The 18951-nt window shown below is 38.3% G+C and overlaps 1 protein-coding gene across 1 annotated transcript in view; it reads left to right on the top strand.

Annotated features, from left to right (window-relative positions):
- Positions 1-18951, top strand: part of MAP3K1 (mitogen-activated protein kinase kinase kinase 1) — a 64563-nt gene that overhangs the window by 18357 nt on the left and 27255 nt on the right. Inside the window, exons 3-7 of the mRNA XM_063128779.1 lie at positions 12255-12405; positions 13467-13673; positions 15534-15734; positions 16283-16399; positions 18026-18174. Coding sequence (XP_062984849.1) covers positions 12255-12405; positions 13467-13673; positions 15534-15734; positions 16283-16399; positions 18026-18174 — 825 coding nt within the window. The remainder of the gene's footprint in view (positions 1-12254; positions 12406-13466; positions 13674-15533; positions 15735-16282; positions 16400-18025; positions 18175-18951) is intronic.

Genomic DNA, 18951 nt, shown 5'->3' with positions numbered 1-18951 from the left:
GAGATAGAAGTGACATCAGTGTGTTGGATTCCATAAAGGTTCAGAATTTTGGACACATTAATGTATAATCTATTGATCTGAGAAACTCAAATTGTATTGTGTGTTTATACTTAATTATGATGCACACTGCATTTATTATGATGCACACTGCATTTATTATGATGCATTTATTATGATGCACAATCATGATGCACACACTTAATTACAACACATCATAACACTGCATTTCAAGGAGATATTTACACCTCAGGCTGATTTTTTATTCAGTATATGGTCTTAAATCTGGCAGGAACTAGCTTGGGAAACAAATTGACACTGCTTCTTTATACTTTAATGGCCATTTATTTTAGCAACTGCTTCATTAGACACGTGTGTGTATGTGTGTGTTTGCTTGTGCTCAGTATCTTTAGCTTAGAGACTGGTTTTACTTCCATACAAACTATAATTCCATGAAAAATTGAAGCTCATCAACTGTGGGTTGTCAGCCTTGATTGTTTTAGAGTGCCTTCTGGTAACATCCGGACCTGGCACAGTTTCTCAGCATGGTTTCATAACCATGCACAAGCAACTCTGAGAATCCATGGCTTGTTGTTGCATTGTTCAAAATGGCTTATTTTCAGAGTGCAAACCTGGCATGGTGGCTTGTGCATGAATTGTAGGGAAAGGGCAACAGGGCAACCTGGTAAGAGAGGTGACGAACCCAGTCACTCCTCGCAATTTTGTTAACGATTTCTCTTTTCTATTACATCTTGAAATGACACTAGTCTATTTACTCCTCCACTTCATTGCCTCCTTGGACAGCAATACTTTTTTCCACCTTCAGGGAGATTTCTGCAAATTTAGTGTTATTTTTTCCCACCTTCACGAAATTTTTGCAAATTTAACATGTTTCTCCATGCATGGAGATTTGCACTATTTACTTTTAATTTTATATTCATGTTCTAGGAGATTTGCACATTGTGAATTAAGCTAGTTAACACAGAAAACGAGTTCACAGAAAACTACTGGTATAACCATGCTTATATTTGCTGTTATATTAAATACACATGTGGCTTTGGTGACATATCTCTGTCAGTTTTCTCCAAAAGAGACAACTGCCAACACCTTATGTTAAGCTGTTTCAAAGGCTCTTGAAAAATATAAAAGAGAGTTTGTTCCGTATTTATCTATCAATCTGTAGTCAAAGGTCACAGACATAAGCAGTGCCAAAAAAAAGGCAAAAGACAGACTGGCAGGATTCCAGGAAACCAATAGCTTCTGGGGTGTATGAAATTAGAGTAACCATCTGTTCAACAACCTTTCTCCAAAAGTGAAGATTGGAAACAAAAGAGTAACTGGCATCAAAATGTAGGATTTTGCATTGGTCTGAACAGTGTCAAATCAAGCCACATAGTGTAGTGCCCTACTAAAAGTGAAGCCTTGTCTGTTCCAGCTAGTAAAGAACCCAGATTTCCTTGACTGATTAAAATCAGTTTGGATTGGCACAGACTCAGCTCACAAGTGAGCACCTGCATAACTGCAAACAGCTCTTCAGTGTTGGTAAGCATCATCTGAAATTGATCCAAATAAACAAGACCAGACCGATTCTGATCCTACAAACTATGACTTTGCAGATTGCCAGTTCACTCTAGTACGCTTTGTTAGTACTTGTTCAGTGTTGAATGCCCAAACTATTTTTTTAAAAGTAATATACTATAGTGCAGGGGCAAGCACAAAGTAGATCAATAGATTAGGTAGGCAGAATGTAGATCAGGATCTATTGCTAGATCTCCAGGGGATTTGCAAGGATTTGCAAGGATTTCAGATTCCCAGTAGTTTCTATAAATTGCAAGAAGACACATGCTGCCCAAAATTGGGGACCTGGCTGCTTTTAAAGTGCACAGATACTGGAAGATGTTCAAAATGGTTGAGTGAATCAAAATATATATGAAGAGTGTTGAACACTTTGTGGCAAAATGCTAAATATCTCCCAGATACCCAATCTTAATGTTTTTAAAGGCTATATTCCTAAGTATTTAGTGGGGGTTTTTTGTTCATGGCTTTGCTTTAAGAAAAATTAAAGGTTAACATTGGGTTAAAGGAAGGGGTGGGGAAAATATGCCATGTGCACTAAAAATAAATTTAACCACAATCTCATTATTGTATTGAAACTGTTTGGAATAAAGCAGAATTTGCCATATTTCCCATCCACCCTGGATCCCTTCAGACCACTTGCTTGAAATGTTAGGTGCTTTATCTGAAAGTGTGTTTTGTTCTGGCTTTCTTGTTTTGATGTTTCAGATTTTGATATTCAGTTGTTGAAGGAACTACAAGTTTAGAAAGATAAACTACACCCAGATTTATTACTTGACAACTGCGTATTTCAGGGAGAACTTAAATTGGGTGCAAGCAATATCAGTCTGCGAGTATCTGTAGATTGAACAGCAGCCTCTTTTAATGCTTTCTAAGGTTGATATCCTCTTATGTATTCTGATATATTTGAAAATCCTCAACAGACAGAATTCAAAGAATCGCTTAGGCTTATGGAAACAGCTCGTGCTAGCACATTGGAATCTCCCCCCCCCCTTAATACCTGACTTCAGTGCCATAGTAAAAAATGCTTTAGAAACTACCGTCAGTTCAAAAGTAGTGTGCAGTGTGTCATGTAGGGCTGCTGATTGAGAAAAATGTCTAAAGGACCTTTGAGATCATGGAAATACCTTCTTTGGACACCAGCAGGTCACTAGAGTACTGGATTGCTGTATTAGTTCTGTTTAAACCCAATAATTAAGAAATGTGGGAATCTTGATGTAGTATTTGTAGTAGTGATTTCTACATGTATGCTCAAACCAGGAAGTTCCCACAGCTGCTCTAATGGGGCCTCACTTGTATTGCTGAATGTTATGTTAGCTGTAATGCCTCCATGACACATGCACTATTTGAAAATATAATTATGCAGGTTGACTGAACTATTGCTATGGGAAGTGTAACTTTGGAGTTCCAGGCATGTGTGAAAAATCTCTAACATAAACATGACTATTATAATTACTTGCATTTAGATTAACAACTTTGTAAAGGTGGCTTAAAGGTTTCAGTAGTCCTGCATATTTTTCCTGGAGTTATAGTTCCACATTAACAATGCAGAATTAAAAATCTAGCAGACTAGACTTAGAGTATAACACTTATTTATTGAATATTTTGCATGTGGATAATTTTTGTGGGAGCATTATTTTGGTAAGAGAAACTATATGTATTCCAGGAACTGCTCTCTTTCATCTTGTATAGATAATATTATATTGCTAAAATAATCTGGCTCCTCTATTGCATGCTGCAAGTGGCATGGAAATAATAAATCTCCTTATTGATCTGTAGAAAATTACATCCAAAAGAAACTAACCTTGCAGCTATCTGAATTTTTCTTTCCATACCTGAAGAGGCACAAATTGCCTCTACAATTTATTTGTTTGTTTAAAAGATTGCCTTCACAAGATGGCTTGCAATATTGCAAAACACAAAACAATACCATTGCATGCACATACATAGCAACACCAAATGATGTTTTCAGGTACTAAAACAGACCAGAATAAATGTATCTTCATCCAGCAGATTCTCAACAATCCCCTGAGATGGGACTTTACAGTGCTGTGTTATACTGACTCCAGTCCTTGCTGGAGAGAGGGTCCTAGAAGATGATGCTGGTGACTTTTGTTCCATTCCTTGGCCATTGACATTTGGGATGTCTCAAGGTTCCATTGTTTTCCACAAACCCCCTCCCCAGGAAGATATGTATGGCTTCATCACTGCTGCCATAATCCCTAATCACAAATATTAGTCATTTATGCACATTGTTCTGGTGGGAATAACTGGTCCTATTCCATTTTAATAAAGTTTCTCTGCTTGATCCCATTGAGTTAATTCTTATTTGCTGTAAGTGCGCTTTCCCCTGTTACTCACACCAGGGGAAGAATTGTATGCTCTCAAACATAGGTAGAGTTCCATTGGCAGGTATAACCTTATGCGTTCTTGGCAGAGAACCATACTTACTGGATGCATGTATTCTTCCCACACTTTAAGATTTATTCTGGAGGATGAGTAGATTTCATGGTTTGTCAGTGTATTCCAATCTGGAAAGTGACTTTACCAGTTATGGGAAATCTTAAACATACATCTGTGCTCTGGTCACTTTCAAGTGGTAGTCTGCTTTATTTCTTTAAAGCAGTTATATGCCACCATTCTGTGTGGATCACACAAATTTAATAATACAATAAAATGATATTTAAAAACTACAGGAATCAGCAGAGTAAATAAAAACCAACTAGAAAAATTCAATTGAAATCAGCTAGAGACGCATAGGGCCTGTTCAGAAGACACCTTAAACCCTGCTGGTTAAGGCTTTTGGTTAAGCAGCAGGGTTTAAAGTGTCTTGTGCGATGTATTTTGCTAAACCCTGCACACTCTCTAACCACAGTCAGAACGTCTGCAGCAGGATTAGCAGCTCTATCCATGGCTTAAGGTGTTGTGTGCGACAGCAGGGCTTGTGGTTAGTGCTAACCCCAGAGAACCTCAGTTTCTCTAACCACAGAGCCTGAAGTGTTGTCTGAACAGGCCCATGGATAAGCCTGGGCAAATAAAATAGACTCCACCTGTTGTCAGAAAGACATTGGATTAGTTGCAGAGGGTGTTCCTCAAATGAGGCATGAATGGTAAAAGCCCTCTTCCCAGTCACCACCTGCCTAATTTTAGAGAATGGGAGGACTCAGAGGAGATTGCAAGGTTCAGGCAGGAGGAGATTGTTCTTTAGACTGAAATTTAGATGGGGAGGCTGGCAGGCTGCCTCTGGCCCATGGTTTAGATATTTTGCACCCCTATATTAGTCAACCCCTGTCCCCAACTTGGAACTGAGAAGGAGCTCCTCCAAAGTTCAACATAACCGTCATAAACAAACCCCACTCCTCACTCTTGGGGATGGGACAATTTTGAATTTATGGACCTTGGTAATAAGGAATGGGTACAAGATCAACAAGTTAGTTATTTAATAAATAAAACTGCACAGATGTCCGTGCTTAACAATATGCCTTACTATGGCTGTGGTTGGCTATAGAATCTGTTTTGTATGTCAGATACCCTCTTTAATGAGTAACTGAAGTTTTCCCCAAGCATCAATTCAGTGGCTTCCTAGCAGGCTTGACTCCTGGTGCAGCCTTAACCTAGTACACAAGCCAAATGAGGATAGTTCCCCACTTATACGGCAAATCATTGTTCCTGCACAGCGATGCAACAACAGTGTGTGCTGCAGAAAATATGTATACTGTTGATAACATCTGCAGCTTTAAAACCAGTGTATGTCTGGGAATCTGAGTGTGTTTGCCCTCTATATTGCACTCTCAGGGAAACTGAAAAATTCTTTAAATACATGCTTTTATTCCTACCACGGCATAATTGATCGTACTCATAAATCAGATAAGAGCCATTATAATATGCGGCTGTTCTATTCTAACATAGAACAAGTGGAGATCAATTTTCCATTAAATTAATGTTTTTCGTCTTATTCATTGTCTTAAACTTCTGTACTGTCCTTAGCCTTTCTACTAGAGAGTAATCTGCATATTTTCAGAGTTTTTTGCAATTAGTAATTTGACTATATCAAATTCTATACTAACTCATAATCCTGAGTACAAACAGCAATGGATACTATATAGCTGGAATTTGGGAGAAACTTTAGTAATGCCAACTGAAACAGCAGCAGCCATTTTTGACGGAAAGCTGGGCTACAAATTTAATAAATAAATTAATGTGACAGTAAGAGCTGGAGGGTGTTCTTTACTAGTAAGCACCCAACAGATGGAATAGATTGAAATCTATTGATGCTCAATGTTTTTTTCTTTACGTTGTTTAACTGTTCACTTGAAAATACATTTGAAATATGGGGGTGGGTAACCTGGGTCAGGGCATTCTTAACAGTGGCACTGAGGTTTTGGGAGAGATTCAGTTTGCCCCCTTTTTGGTGGATTTCTGAAATGGGTGAAAGTGGTGCTTTTTCAAAGGACATTTGAAACCCTCTGACATGGAATCATAGAATAGTAGAGTTGGAAGGAGCCTATAAGTCCAACCCCCTGCTTAATCGACCCCAGAACTGTTGTTGTTTAAAATGGATACTGTTTTATACTGTTGTTTTTATATATTTTTGATAGTTTTGAATTTTGTACCCTTTTTTTTTTTTAACGTCCACTGTTTTTAACTTTTGTAAACCGCCCAGAGAGCTTTGGCTATGGGGTGGTATATAAATTTAATGAATAAAGAAATAAAGAAATAATGCAGTATTCCACCTTAAAGCATACCTGCTGCATCTTGATACCTCTAGTGTGGGAGAGCCCACTACTTCCCTAGGTAATTGGTTCCATTGTTGTACTGCTCTAATGGTCAGGAAGTTTTTCCTGATGTCCAGCCGGAATCTGACTTCCTGTAATTTGAGCCCATTAGGGATGGGATGCTTTCCTAGGGCTGCTTTCTTTGGTCCTTTTTATTTCTTTATTTTGCAGGTACTCTGGTCTTCTATTGGCAGCTGCTTAATTTGTTCGAATACGTATTCAATTTAATGTTAGCCATCTTGGGATTCCTTTGGCTGAAAAAGGCAAATTAAATTATAAAACTTCATAAACAGAGCACACTTCTGTTTACTAGATATCAAAAGGCTAGCTCACTGGACTCATCTCCCTTTTATAGTTCTAGATTCTTAGAAAGAGGTAGGCAGTATTTAAGCAGTTGATCTGTACTTACGTAGTGTGGGATAACTAAAACAATTAAACTAGTGTTCTTTTAATCCTGACACAGTTTTTGTCACAGATAAGTCTTTTAGCTCATACTGAAAAATACTATAAATTCATAAAATACTTCCATGGTACAGCCATGCTTGGTGTTGATAGAAAATGCATTTAGCTCTAGGTTTTCTCCACCGGGGTTGAGGTGTGGGTGGGTTGAGACATACGTAAAAGTTTTTCATCTCTCTCTCTGGGTCTTTGCCTTCTAGCATAGGGACAAATACTATAGAAGTAGGTCCTTCTAATGTAAGCGGAGTCCAATAGGTGTGGGGTTTCTCTGAGACTAAGTTCCTTACCCATATAATAGGTGATTGATCTGATTTATTTAATTCAACCAATTTTGAAACCAGATCAAAGACAACAGGAATAACTTTAAATTTAAAGACACTGTAGCAGTGTAAACTCTCTGCATATAGCCTTCCCAGTTGTATCCAGAGAGCTCATTGAAGTGCTGTTGACTTGCTTCATTTTGCCTTTGTTTTAGGGTTGAAGTTCAAATATTGACCCTGGAGAGCTGTGACCAGAGTGGGAACATTTTCTTCTTCAGAGGCTCTTGTAGTAATGTGATTTCTATATGCCTCACTTGGAAGTCTTGCCATACTATAATTTATAGCTCAAGCTTGAGAGGGCCAGCTGACCAGGGCTTCTCACTAGATTACTATGGGCCTTTTCTCAATGTCCCAGGAAGTTATCTAATCTTTGGGGGCAGGGATACTGTTAATTAAAATAGTAGAACTGAATCAGATAGTGCCTTTCATTTTAATCACATATAAATTCTTATTCACTTCAATGAACATGAAGTTTGGACCTGAAAATTTTGAACATATAGCATTTCATTTGAAATTAATTCTTGGTTCTAGATTATAGAAGTTATTTGTACAGTTTATCTGCATCTGAGAGAGAGAATTTTTCAGTTTCAGCTGGTAATTTCCACCTGCACTTAAATAATTGTTCTTTCGTTGTAAGCAAGAACAGATTCGTTTTACTGTCACATGAGAGAAAGCTAGTTGCTTCTGGTTTTTTAGAGAACACTAAAAGATTGTGACGCCTTTACTACTGGGGTATATTGATAAATGCTTCTCCCACCAGCTACAAAAAGACTTTTTAAATATCAATTGGGAAGCCAACAGTGGATATTAGGACACTTGGAAGATTGTTTTTGGCTGCTTGATTTCCTGTATACAAAGGAGCTTCATGTAGAAATATACTTGCCCTTCTGGAAATACAACTATGATCTATTTTTATTTTTTAGTGGATGAATATCTGGCATGAATTTGCAAGTTATGTTGCCTGGTAATCTTAATATTTCAATCATACTAGTAAAATCTCTGTGTTATCTCTGGAGTGCAAAACACTGCCCAGGAGTGGGTTCTTGTATAATAAGACAGCCCCTAAAGTATTCAGGTATTTTGGAGGGTGATGTTTTGTTTAGTTTTTGAAAGACTCCATCTTCAGGGGTGTGTGTGTGTGAGCGTGAGCTATTAGCCTTGGACGTTAGTCTGAAGGGAAGCAAGCAGCCTAGAGAGTTAGACACTGGGATTTATTTTTATTTTTTACTAATGAAAGGACACAGCTTTGCATGTGTTGGAACATCCCTTAGTTTGATGCAGAAAAGCCTTCAAAGAAAGATATGCACTGTCAGAGTTGGACATAAATATTGTGCCTGGCCTGTCTGAGTGAAGCCATGCCTGCTGGCACCCTTAAGCATGGCACCTGTCATCTTGTACCTCAATAGCCCCCTGAGGGAGGGGTCTCTCCACATCCAGGAAAGAGAGTGGCCATATAACTGTTCCTTAGACTACTCCCTCCCCCTGCCTTCAAACTATTGATTGCAAACCATGTGCTAGTTAGGGAAGTCTGCCACTAAAGATGTTATTGCGGGCTTCAAACACAAAGACACATTAAAATTAATTAATGCATTTTAAAAACCAAATAACCCCAAGGTTTATACCCCTAGGATCCTGTTAGTATTTATGCCAAGTTTCACGTGTCTATGTTTCATGGTCCGTGTGTTAGGGACAAACATCATTATTATTATTATTATTATTATTTAAAATATATCTATTCTACCCTTCATCCAAAAATACCAGAGTGATAAACAAGAGGCATAAAATCAAAATATGCCATAAATATAATACCAAAACAACCACCACCTATAGAACAACTTTACAATACAACAGATTAGAGGCATAAAAAGTAAAGCAAACTAAAATACAAACCAATATCACACTACAAAATGTTTGGGTAAATTGTTGTTTTAATCTGATGCCAAAATGCTAACAGTGTTGTCCCAGTCAAGGTTAAAGCATTCCAAAGATGGGGCATCACCACAGCGAACAGCTTCTTCTTGGTTCCTACTCAATTAGCTTCCTTTGGCAAAGGAACCTAGAGAAGCACCACCTTTGAAGAACTTAAGACACTGGAAAGTTGGTATAGGGAGTGATGCTTGGATTTGGGTTCCAAACCATTTAGGGTGTTAAAACGCCTACTAGCAAATATGCAGCTAGTATAACTCTTTGTGAACTGGAGTATTATGACCCCATCTGGCTGGACCAATTAAAATTCTGGCAGCTGCATTTTGCATTAGTTGAAGCTTCCAAGCCTTCTCCAAGGGTAGCATCACATACAATGCTTTGTAGTAATCCATTTGAGAGGTTATCAGAGCATGGCTCACTTTAACCAGACCATCCCTATCCAGGAATAGTTGTAGCTGGTGAACCAGCCAAAGCTGCTAAAGGCTACATGGCATTGAGGCCACCTGAGCCTCAAGTGACAATACTGGATCCAGGAGTACCCCCAAGCTGTGTACCTGCTCTTTCATAGGGAGTGCAGCCTCAACCAGAACATGAGAACATGAAAATGCGTAGTGTTTTTGTCTTGTCAGGATTCAGCTTATTGGCTCTCATCTAGTCCACTACTGACTCCAACCAGCTACACATCCTCAGATGACACACATAGCCTAGAAATATGCTATGTTTTCATGTACGCAGGCACCTTTACACACCCTTCCAACAAGCAAGGGGAACGTACCTTTCCAGGCTAGCTGGGGCAGGAGGCTACTATGTGTGGATCCATCAAGAAAGCAAGTGCAGACAGGGTAGTTTAAAATCTGTCTCTTTTCTTTTTGGTGTTGTGGGTAGACATGGAAGAATAAAGAAGGCTCCACTGTGGCCGTTTTCAGTTATAGGGTTCCTTTCATTTGCCTGACTCTGCTCTGGAGCAGTGGAGGCTCTGTGCTGTTTAAGTTCTCCCCTGTGAAGAGGAAGGGATTTTAAACAGGATAAATTGAGAGTTCCTGTCACTGGTCCTGTCCCTTTAGTTCTGCCTTCCTCAACCTGGGGCGCTCCAGATGTGTTGGACTACAACTCCCAGAATGCCCCAGCCAGCTGGCTGGGGCATTCTGGGAGATGCAGTCCAACACATCTGGAGCGCCCCAGGTTGAGGAAGGCTGCTTTAGTTGGTCCCTGTGGAAATGGGAAAAAAGAGGGCTGCATTGAACTTACAATCTCCAGCTGATTACAAGAGAGAGAATGGGTTTGTTCAGACGACAGGCTAAGCCATGGTTAGGCCACTAACCTTTTTTGCAGCACATGGTTACTAAGCGTGTTTAAACTGTGGTTATGTAGCCACCATGGTTAGGAATGGTTCACACGATACGCTAAGCCATAATGTTTAGCTCAAAATGCTTAACTACTGTGGCTTAGTGTGTCATCTGAACAGGGTCACTGAGTGCCAACTGATGGCACTTTATTCCAAACCACCTGATGACATAAACCAGTGGCTTCATATAGAAGTTAAAAAGCATGGGGGAACCTTATGGGATCCCATAGCATAAATGCCATGGAGTCGAGCAGAACCACCCCCACCCCATAGTACTTTAAACTGCAAGGAGGTGACCCATTTGTAGCTTAAAACGAAGTGCCAGGGATTGGCTCAGGAGCATCAGGTACACATCCTCTGAGCCCATTTTGTTTTCTCCCCTCCCCACAAATGTAGAAAACCTATTTTAGCTCCTCTGGCTGAGTAGAGTGTGTTCTGCTAAGTAAGACACACTACAGCATTTGTGAGTCAGATGACCAATCTAGGTAAAGACATATGTGTATCACTTGTTGGATGAGAAACCAATGGTAAATTGGATGTGCCTTTAGATGGTTATCTGCCTGTGGTTGCTGTCTGTTTCAATTACATTGGGATGTGCATTTGGGGGGAAAGTCAAAATGTAGATGTGGATATGCATTCCCATCCACATTCCGGATGTATGTGTAGATGGGCATCCCATTTAAAGTAGTGCCGTCTCCCACTGGAAGACAGCATTCACGTTCAGGGAACATTTGAGGCATGGCTGTGTTAAACCTACAGTTTTTATAGTCCTCTTGGCAGACCTTCAAAAGGAGGGTGTTTCAGAGTTGTGAAACAGCAGCAAGACTATAAATCCTGTGCTCTTGAGATTTAGGGGTTTGTGTATGCATATATGTAAAATGGGGTGAGTAGGTTTGAAACTGTTCTGTGGGCAGCCCCATGTAGACCATCTTATGGCAGTCATTAATCTCAAGGCTACAAAGCATCAGTGTTGATGATGGGTGTTGACAATAATGATTGCCATTGTGGTTCATTGTTGGCATTCTAAATTTACTTCAAGGTAATATTAATAGAACTATAAACAACATGGAGATATAAATAGGTCATATAACTGGCTCTTCGGAAAAATATTAATTTGATTCCATATAATAGTTTTAATTGTTAAAAATGATACTTAAATATCCTTATCAACTACTTCACATATATATTAGTGGCAAGTAAATTCTATTTTCAATGTGGGAAACTGCTGTTATTTTGGGGATGGGTTTAGTTAGTAGCTTATTTATAAAACATTGTCTTGTTGCTTTTATTAATCTTAGACATATTTTCTGTAGATTTGAACTTATATTAGATGGAATACTGTTATTTTTCTAATTAAATGTTGAAATGTGTGTGATTCTAGCTGCCTAGAAATAAGTTATTTTTATTTTAAGAATTCTTACACGTACAACTTTTGGAAAGATAAGGCACATACCATTGCAGTACCTTTCCTTATCTGAGGAAATGAGTTTGTCATTAACTGAAGTGCTACTCATGATATAAGGCTGAGTGCCTGAGATTGCAGGCCCACCTCTTAAGAACTGTGTGTTTATTATAGGCTGTAGTAGGTTAGTGGGTCAAAGGATCCCTTTCTTACAATTTATTTTTTTACTAAAACAGATTTCCCTTCTTGTTTGATGCTTAATACTTGGAATAGTTACAATCCAAATAGCAGGGTAACAAACTGTTTACATTAAAGGCTTAAGTGCCTTGCTCCTGCCAATGGAATCAATCCTTTAGCATTTATTGGGGGGGGGGGGGAATATGGTGCTTCAAGGGTTAAGCATGTTTATTGAAGATCACATTTATATGGTTTTTGCTTCTTCTTTTTTACTGTAGTCGTGACATGGAAAATAAAGAAACCCTCAGGGGGTTGCAGAAAATGGATGACCGCCCAGAAGAGCGCATGATCAGGGAGAAACTCAAGGCAACATGTATGCCTGCCTGGAAGCATGAATGGCTTGAAAGGAGAAGTAGGAGAGGCCCTGTGGTAAGTACTGCTTGGATAAAAGTACTGTAATTGTGCTTTGAAAAATTGCTGAAAGCACAGAATTTGCTTTCTTACATTGCATAACCTTAAGAGCGTCCATCTGAGTGCCTTATTGCATTATAATTCCTCTTGCTTCATTTCTGGGAGTTGCTGATTGTGAAGCTTAAAATTCCAAATAATGTGAAGGTCTACAGTACGTTGTAGAAGTCAGGGTACTGCTCAAAATATTACAACACTGCCCCCTATTGTTAACATTTTAAATTCAACTCTCTTGGAAGAAAGAACCATGTTTATATTCATAGCTAGAAGGAAAATTATACAATCAAACAATATTTTCATACTAGTATATGAAGAGCTTTAGAGGTAGCTAGACCCTGCACAATTGTAGAAACAAAGATGAGGCTCTTTCTGCAAGTTTTACAGTATACAAAAACACAAGACAGTAAGGGAGACAGGCAAAAGGAAGAGTGGAAGAGGAGATTCCCCTCTTTTATCAGTCTTTCTACAAAAATACAGTTGGGTAATTATTAAAGTTATCCAAAGAACTGTGCAACTAATGAGTAGCCAAGGAGGGTTTGGGCTTGCATTTCTCATACTGTAGCCCGCCCTTAACAATTTTTCAAAAACATTATGCATTGTACTCAGATGTCAAAGAAAGTCAGATTCCAGTGGACATGTAGGTCAGTCGAAAAGATTGTGAAGTAGCAATTTGGAGCTCATCCAAACTATTTTTGGTTGCTTACTAAATGTAGTGTTTCAGTGCTTCCTTTTAGACTTTGTATTCCCAGTCTAGAGAATACATACTACATATTACTTAGATAAAGGCTGACAGGTTTTCATGAGAGAAGCCTAGTACTGTTACTAGGCTTGCATCATCTAGGTAGTGCACACACTCATTTGACTTGAAATGGAATCTCATAAGCATCAAGGAAAAACTGATAAGATTCAGTATGGTGGGAATCCAATAAATAAATGTATACTTAGAACTTAATGTGAATATTTCTTTTCTTTTAAGAAGAACTTTAGGTAACCGTAAATCACTTCATATCTTTCTTGACAAGGTGGTAAAGCCAATACCGATAAAAGGAGATGGTTGTGAAGCCAACAAACCAGCAACGGAACCCCCTCCAGAAGGACAAACAAGTGCTACTTCACCGACTCAGAAGGGGAGACGGAGCCCTTCTCCTAGTAGTTCATCCTCATCTTCTTCTAGGACCGTTAAATCTGAATCTCCTGGTGTAAGAAGGAAAAGGATATCTCCTGTGCCTGTAAGTTGGAAGTTCTTATGTAACTGTTGATATAGCCTTGGGCCATGATATTTTAAAGTGTGTTGTCACGACTGCTTCCTTTGGGTCTCCTTTTTACCTCTTTCTATAAAGGATCCCAACTATGGACCCAGTCGGAATATTGCTGCGCACTGATTCTGTGTTTCACTGACTCTTCTTGGCCCCACAGCAACCAGTCCAGCACACTGTACTCCACTCTATTCACCCTTTTACTCCACTGCTGCCACCATATATCCCAGTACCTTACCTCAGGTACTTTAAGAATGCAATCCAGTTTATAAAACAAAATAACTTTTATTTAACAATTTATAAGTTCATGTATTTTATCAATCTTGTGGTTTCATTTGTTGAAATACTTGTTTGTTACAATACAGTATATATCATGTATCCTTGCCTACTTTACCTGCTAGTCAACTCTATCTCCTCCTATTCCCTCGTTTTCTCAAAACAATAAAATGTTGATCCTACTCTGATCTAAACCCTGCAGCAGACAAATCTAGTCTCTCTTTCATTCTGTCAACTTTCCACACACAACTCTCAGTTGCTTCTCTAACTGCTAATTGTCACACTTGAATCCAGCAGCATTAACCACTTACCATCCTTACTATTTGAAGTCCGAACAGCACTTACATCATTAAATACATAGCAATAAACAGTAAAATACCACATCTGCCTTTTCCACAAGGGCCCTGCCCATCTTCTACATGGAGTTTCTCTGTTGCTATGAGTATGCTGTGGAATTCCGTGTTCCAGGAGGTAATCTAGTTCCCTCCATGATATTACAATCATTTTTAAAGGCCATCTTTTTCCAGCAGGACTTTGGCCTGCTGAACATTTGAGCTGGCTCCTTTCAGTTTAAACTACATTTTGTGCCTAATTTTTCTGTTGTGTTTAATTACATTTATGTGTAATTAATTAGGTTTAATTACGTTTGTGTGTCTGATGTAAACCTTCTTAGCCTAAAGCAGAAAGGTGTATAAATGTAGTTTTGGTTGAAATCATTTGACAAAACCAGGATAGACACATATATTTTTAAAGTTCTTTGGTGGAAAAGGTAGCAGCATTTATGTAATATCAAAATACTGTACACAACTAGTAGTTCATAAAGATTGTTCCACCTCAGTAACTTCACTGAGACAATGGGCAATGTAAAACCTTATTTATTTATTCATATAGCACTATCAATGTACATAGTACTGTAAATAGTAAAACAATAAAATAGCAACACCCTGACACATAGGCTTATATTCTAATAAAAACACAATAAAACAGTAAGAAAGGGAAGGAAATGCACCAAACAGGTACAGGAGACAATAAAATTTAACAGTATAAAAGTAGGATCAAAATCAAGTTCTAAAAGCTTTAGAAAAAAGAAAAGTTTTCAACTGAGCTTTAAAAACTGTAATTGAACTTGTGGTCTGCAAATGCTCTGGAAGAGAATTCCAGGCATGGGGGCAGCGAGAGAAAATGGACGAACACCATCCAGAACTTTGTCTCACGCATGTCAAATTCTCATACATTGTCATCATCTAGTACGTCTACATCTAGTTCAGGAAACAGGTTAGTAATTCTTCTAAAGAAAATAAGTGCTATTCTAAATCATCCCCCCTTTTTTAGATAAGATTTGTCATACTTAGTCATCCCCTTATAGAAATTCCAGAGGAGTAGCCATGTTAGTCTGTTGCAGCAAAACTGGCACAAGACTTTTTGTTATCTTCTATGTAAGGTGACCAAAGTTAACGAAAGTTCTGGTATTGGAAGGGAGAAGGTGGGAATTGGAAGGGAGAAGGTGGGAATTGTGTCAAAATTACTGAAAGTTTAATGGAAACAAATTGGCTTAAGTTTCAGAGTGGACGTATAACACCACCACGAAGAGCTCCATCTCCAGATGGCTTCTCACCATATAGTCCTGAAGAAACAAGTCGCCGGGTCAACAAAGTCATGAGAGCCAGATTGTATCTCTTACAGCAGATAGGACCGAATTCTTTCTTGATAGGAGGAGACAGCCCAGATAATAAATATAGGGTATTCATTGGTCCTCAGGTATGAATAGCATACAGTATGCCTATTTTATTGTTAATTATAAAGTGAACTAATTTCAGAGGATTAAGTGATCATCTGATTTCATGTTTGATTCTTGTTCTTTGCTCTTTTTCATGGATCTATGGATCGCAATAAAGAAGTGTGCTTATCAAATTTAAGAACATATTCTACAACTTTATAACTTTTAAAATGGTTAATTGGTGGGAAAGTGCTGAAAGATCCTTGCTTTCTATGACTTTCTTGTCATATTTTATTTATTTCCCACTTTCATAAATATTAACGTAGGCATTGGAAAAGCATCACTTAAGTATAAACAGCTGTATTAGGTTTGTGTTCGTTGTATATAAAACCAACAGGCATTGTTTGCTGTGCCCAAAATCATAGAAGGGAAGCTATCAGAAGGAACCCTTTGGTAATCACTGATTTCTTTTTCTAAAAGAAAAACAGAAGCGTAATCCTAATAATCCTTTATTAGGGTAATTTTTAGCTCTTGAAAGAAGTACTTAAAACAGCAGTAAAAAGCACACTAAACATCTTTGTGTTTACAGACCTGCAGTTGTGGGCGTGGCACATTTTGCATTCACCTGTTGTTTGTTATGCTTCGAGTGTTTCAACTTGAATCTTCAGATCCAATGCTTTGGCGAAAGACCTTGAAGAACTTTGAGGTAGTGTCATCCTTTTTCTTTACTCATAGATAGGCACTCATAGCCAATTGCTGAAGTGTACTGTTGCTGAAATTTAAATTGGTAGTGCCTTTAAAGTTTCACTAGTGACATTATTATTTCTAAAATAGCAAAACACTTCTAAAAAGGCTTATTTTGGTTAACAGCCAAAAGCTTCTACAGCAAACCAACATCAAATAGATTGATATGGTTCAGTGGATAATTCTACATCAATAGTCTTTCACTTTAATAGCTGGAGAGCAGTGCACTCTTAACAGGGCTGATCCCTTAATTACCCTGATCAAATGACAAGCCACGATGGTTAAGCTAAGCCATGATGGTTAAGCATTTTGAGCTAAACATTGGGCCTGTTTAGACAACACACTAAGCCATGGTTAGGCCACTTACCCTTTTGCAGCAAATGGTTAGTGAGCACGTTTAAACCGTGGTTATGAAGCCACCATGGTTAGGAATGGTTCACATGACATGCTAATATTTAGCTCAAAATACTTAACCACTGTGGCTTAGGGGCATTTTGGTTTAGTGTGTCATGTAAACCATTCTTAACCGTGGTGGCTACATAACCACGGTTTAAACACAGTCACTAACCATTTGGTGCAAAAGGGTTAGCAGCCTAACCATGGCTTAGCATATTGTCTGAACAGGCCCAATCACTGTTAAGAGCTTGTGATTGAAAGTAGATTGCTCTGCCCTTTACCTGTTTTCCCCCTAACTTAATTGCTTCAGAACCCATGTTTCCCTGTGGTTAAGACTAACCAGATTTCAAAATGCTTAACCTGAATAGTCTTAACCAGAGTTTATATCTGTTGTGATGTATCTCTTAACCACAGCAAGGTGTGGGACAAGGAAAGGTCTTGTTTTCTCTTATGCTCAGTTGAGTGATCAGCCCTGTTGCACATGCACTTACTCTAAATGTGGAAGCATGAGAATAATGCACATAAAATCAGAAACATTGTTCAGGAAAATATGACATCAGCATCCTTTCTGCAGTTCAATTTTCCCACTTCTTCGCTCTTTTCCAGGAATGTAAATAAAGTGCAGAGGTACTATTATCAATGCCAAATTGCAGAAGTTTGGCCATCTAATACGGATTTGGTCAAACTTCATTTGTTGGATCCAGACTTAGGCCATAGCTAGACCTAAGGTTTATCCCTGGATCGTCCAGGGGTCAAACCTGTTCATCTAGGTGACACACAGGGGATCCAGTGCTCAGGCAGGGGCGAACCCTGGATGATCCCGGGATGAACCTTAGGTCTAGCTGTGGCCTTAGTTGTACTTAGAATAGTCATGGCCAACTTAAAATCCATTGATTTCATTGGATCTACTTTAAGTACGGCTAACCCGAAACCAGTGTCTTAAGTGAAATGATTTTGGTCTTTCAACAGGAAATGCATAAATTAAAAAGTTGACTGTTTTTTTTAAAAAAAGGTATTGATCGCAATTTCTTTTGTACTGACACTTTATTTATATAAAGAAGTACTGATATTGGAGTAATTTGATGCATTATTGCATCATAGGCTTATTGCACTTAAATCTTTATTTAAAAGACATCAACTTTGACGAATTCATAGCATAATAGTTGTTGTTAACATTTTCTTTCAATGTTAGGTTGAGAGTTTGTTCCAGAAATATCACAGTAGGCGTAGCTCAAGGATCAAAGCCCCATCTCGTAACACCATCCAGAAGTTTGTCTCACGCATGTCAAATTCTCATACATTGTCATCATCTAGTACGTCTACATCTAGTTCAGAAAACAGGTTAGTAATTCTTCTAAAGTAAATAAGTAGTGCTATTCTAAATCGTCCCCCTTTTTATAGATAAGATTTCGTTTCATTTGTCATACTTAGTCATCCCCTTATAGAAGTTCCAGAGGAGTAGCCATGTTAGTCTGTTGCAGCAAAAGAGGCACAAGACTTTTTGTTATCTTCTATGTAAGGTGACCAAAGTTATTAAAGTTCTGGTATTTATTTTTAGTTTGTTTGGATCCTTTGAGCATTTTGTTTGTTTGTTTGTTTTTGTTTTAGCCATTTTTGGCTAGCTAGATCTGACAAGGAAGCATATTTCTAAACAGGAATTTGTTGCTTTCTTATTGCAGACCTCTTTTTTTCTAAAGACTTTAGTATATACTGGGTGCTATATGCATGCACAAGAGACTCCCTTGAACAGGATCTTATGTCTTTTAAAGTGAAATTTTATTTAATTCCCCCCCCAAGTTATGTAAAATCAGAATAATTAATTATTATTAACCTGTGGCCCCTCAGATGTTTCTGGATTACTAACTCCCATAATCCTTGACCATATTGAAAAGGGAAAGGGCACTGTGCACAAAGAGATTTTTTTTTTCAATTCATGCTAGGTACCTCTGGACCCTAGTCAGAGATATTCCGCACTACTCTATTTTGGTTCTTTTACACAACATGAATATTTATTTATTTTTATTTATTTAGAGTATTTTTATCCCGCACCTCAGCCAAAAGGCTCTCGGAGCGGCTTACAATGTATCAATAAAGAAGACAGTCCCTACCCTCAGGCTT

The sequence above is a fragment of the Elgaria multicarinata genome, chromosome 6 (genome assembly GCF_023053635.1).
Source record: "Elgaria multicarinata webbii isolate HBS135686 ecotype San Diego chromosome 6, rElgMul1.1.pri, whole genome shotgun sequence".
Lineage (NCBI taxonomy): Eukaryota > Metazoa > Chordata > Lepidosauria > Squamata > Anguidae > Elgaria > Elgaria multicarinata.
The sequence above is the reverse complement of the archived record's forward strand: the minus strand, read 5'-3'. Positions and strand labels throughout refer to the sequence as shown.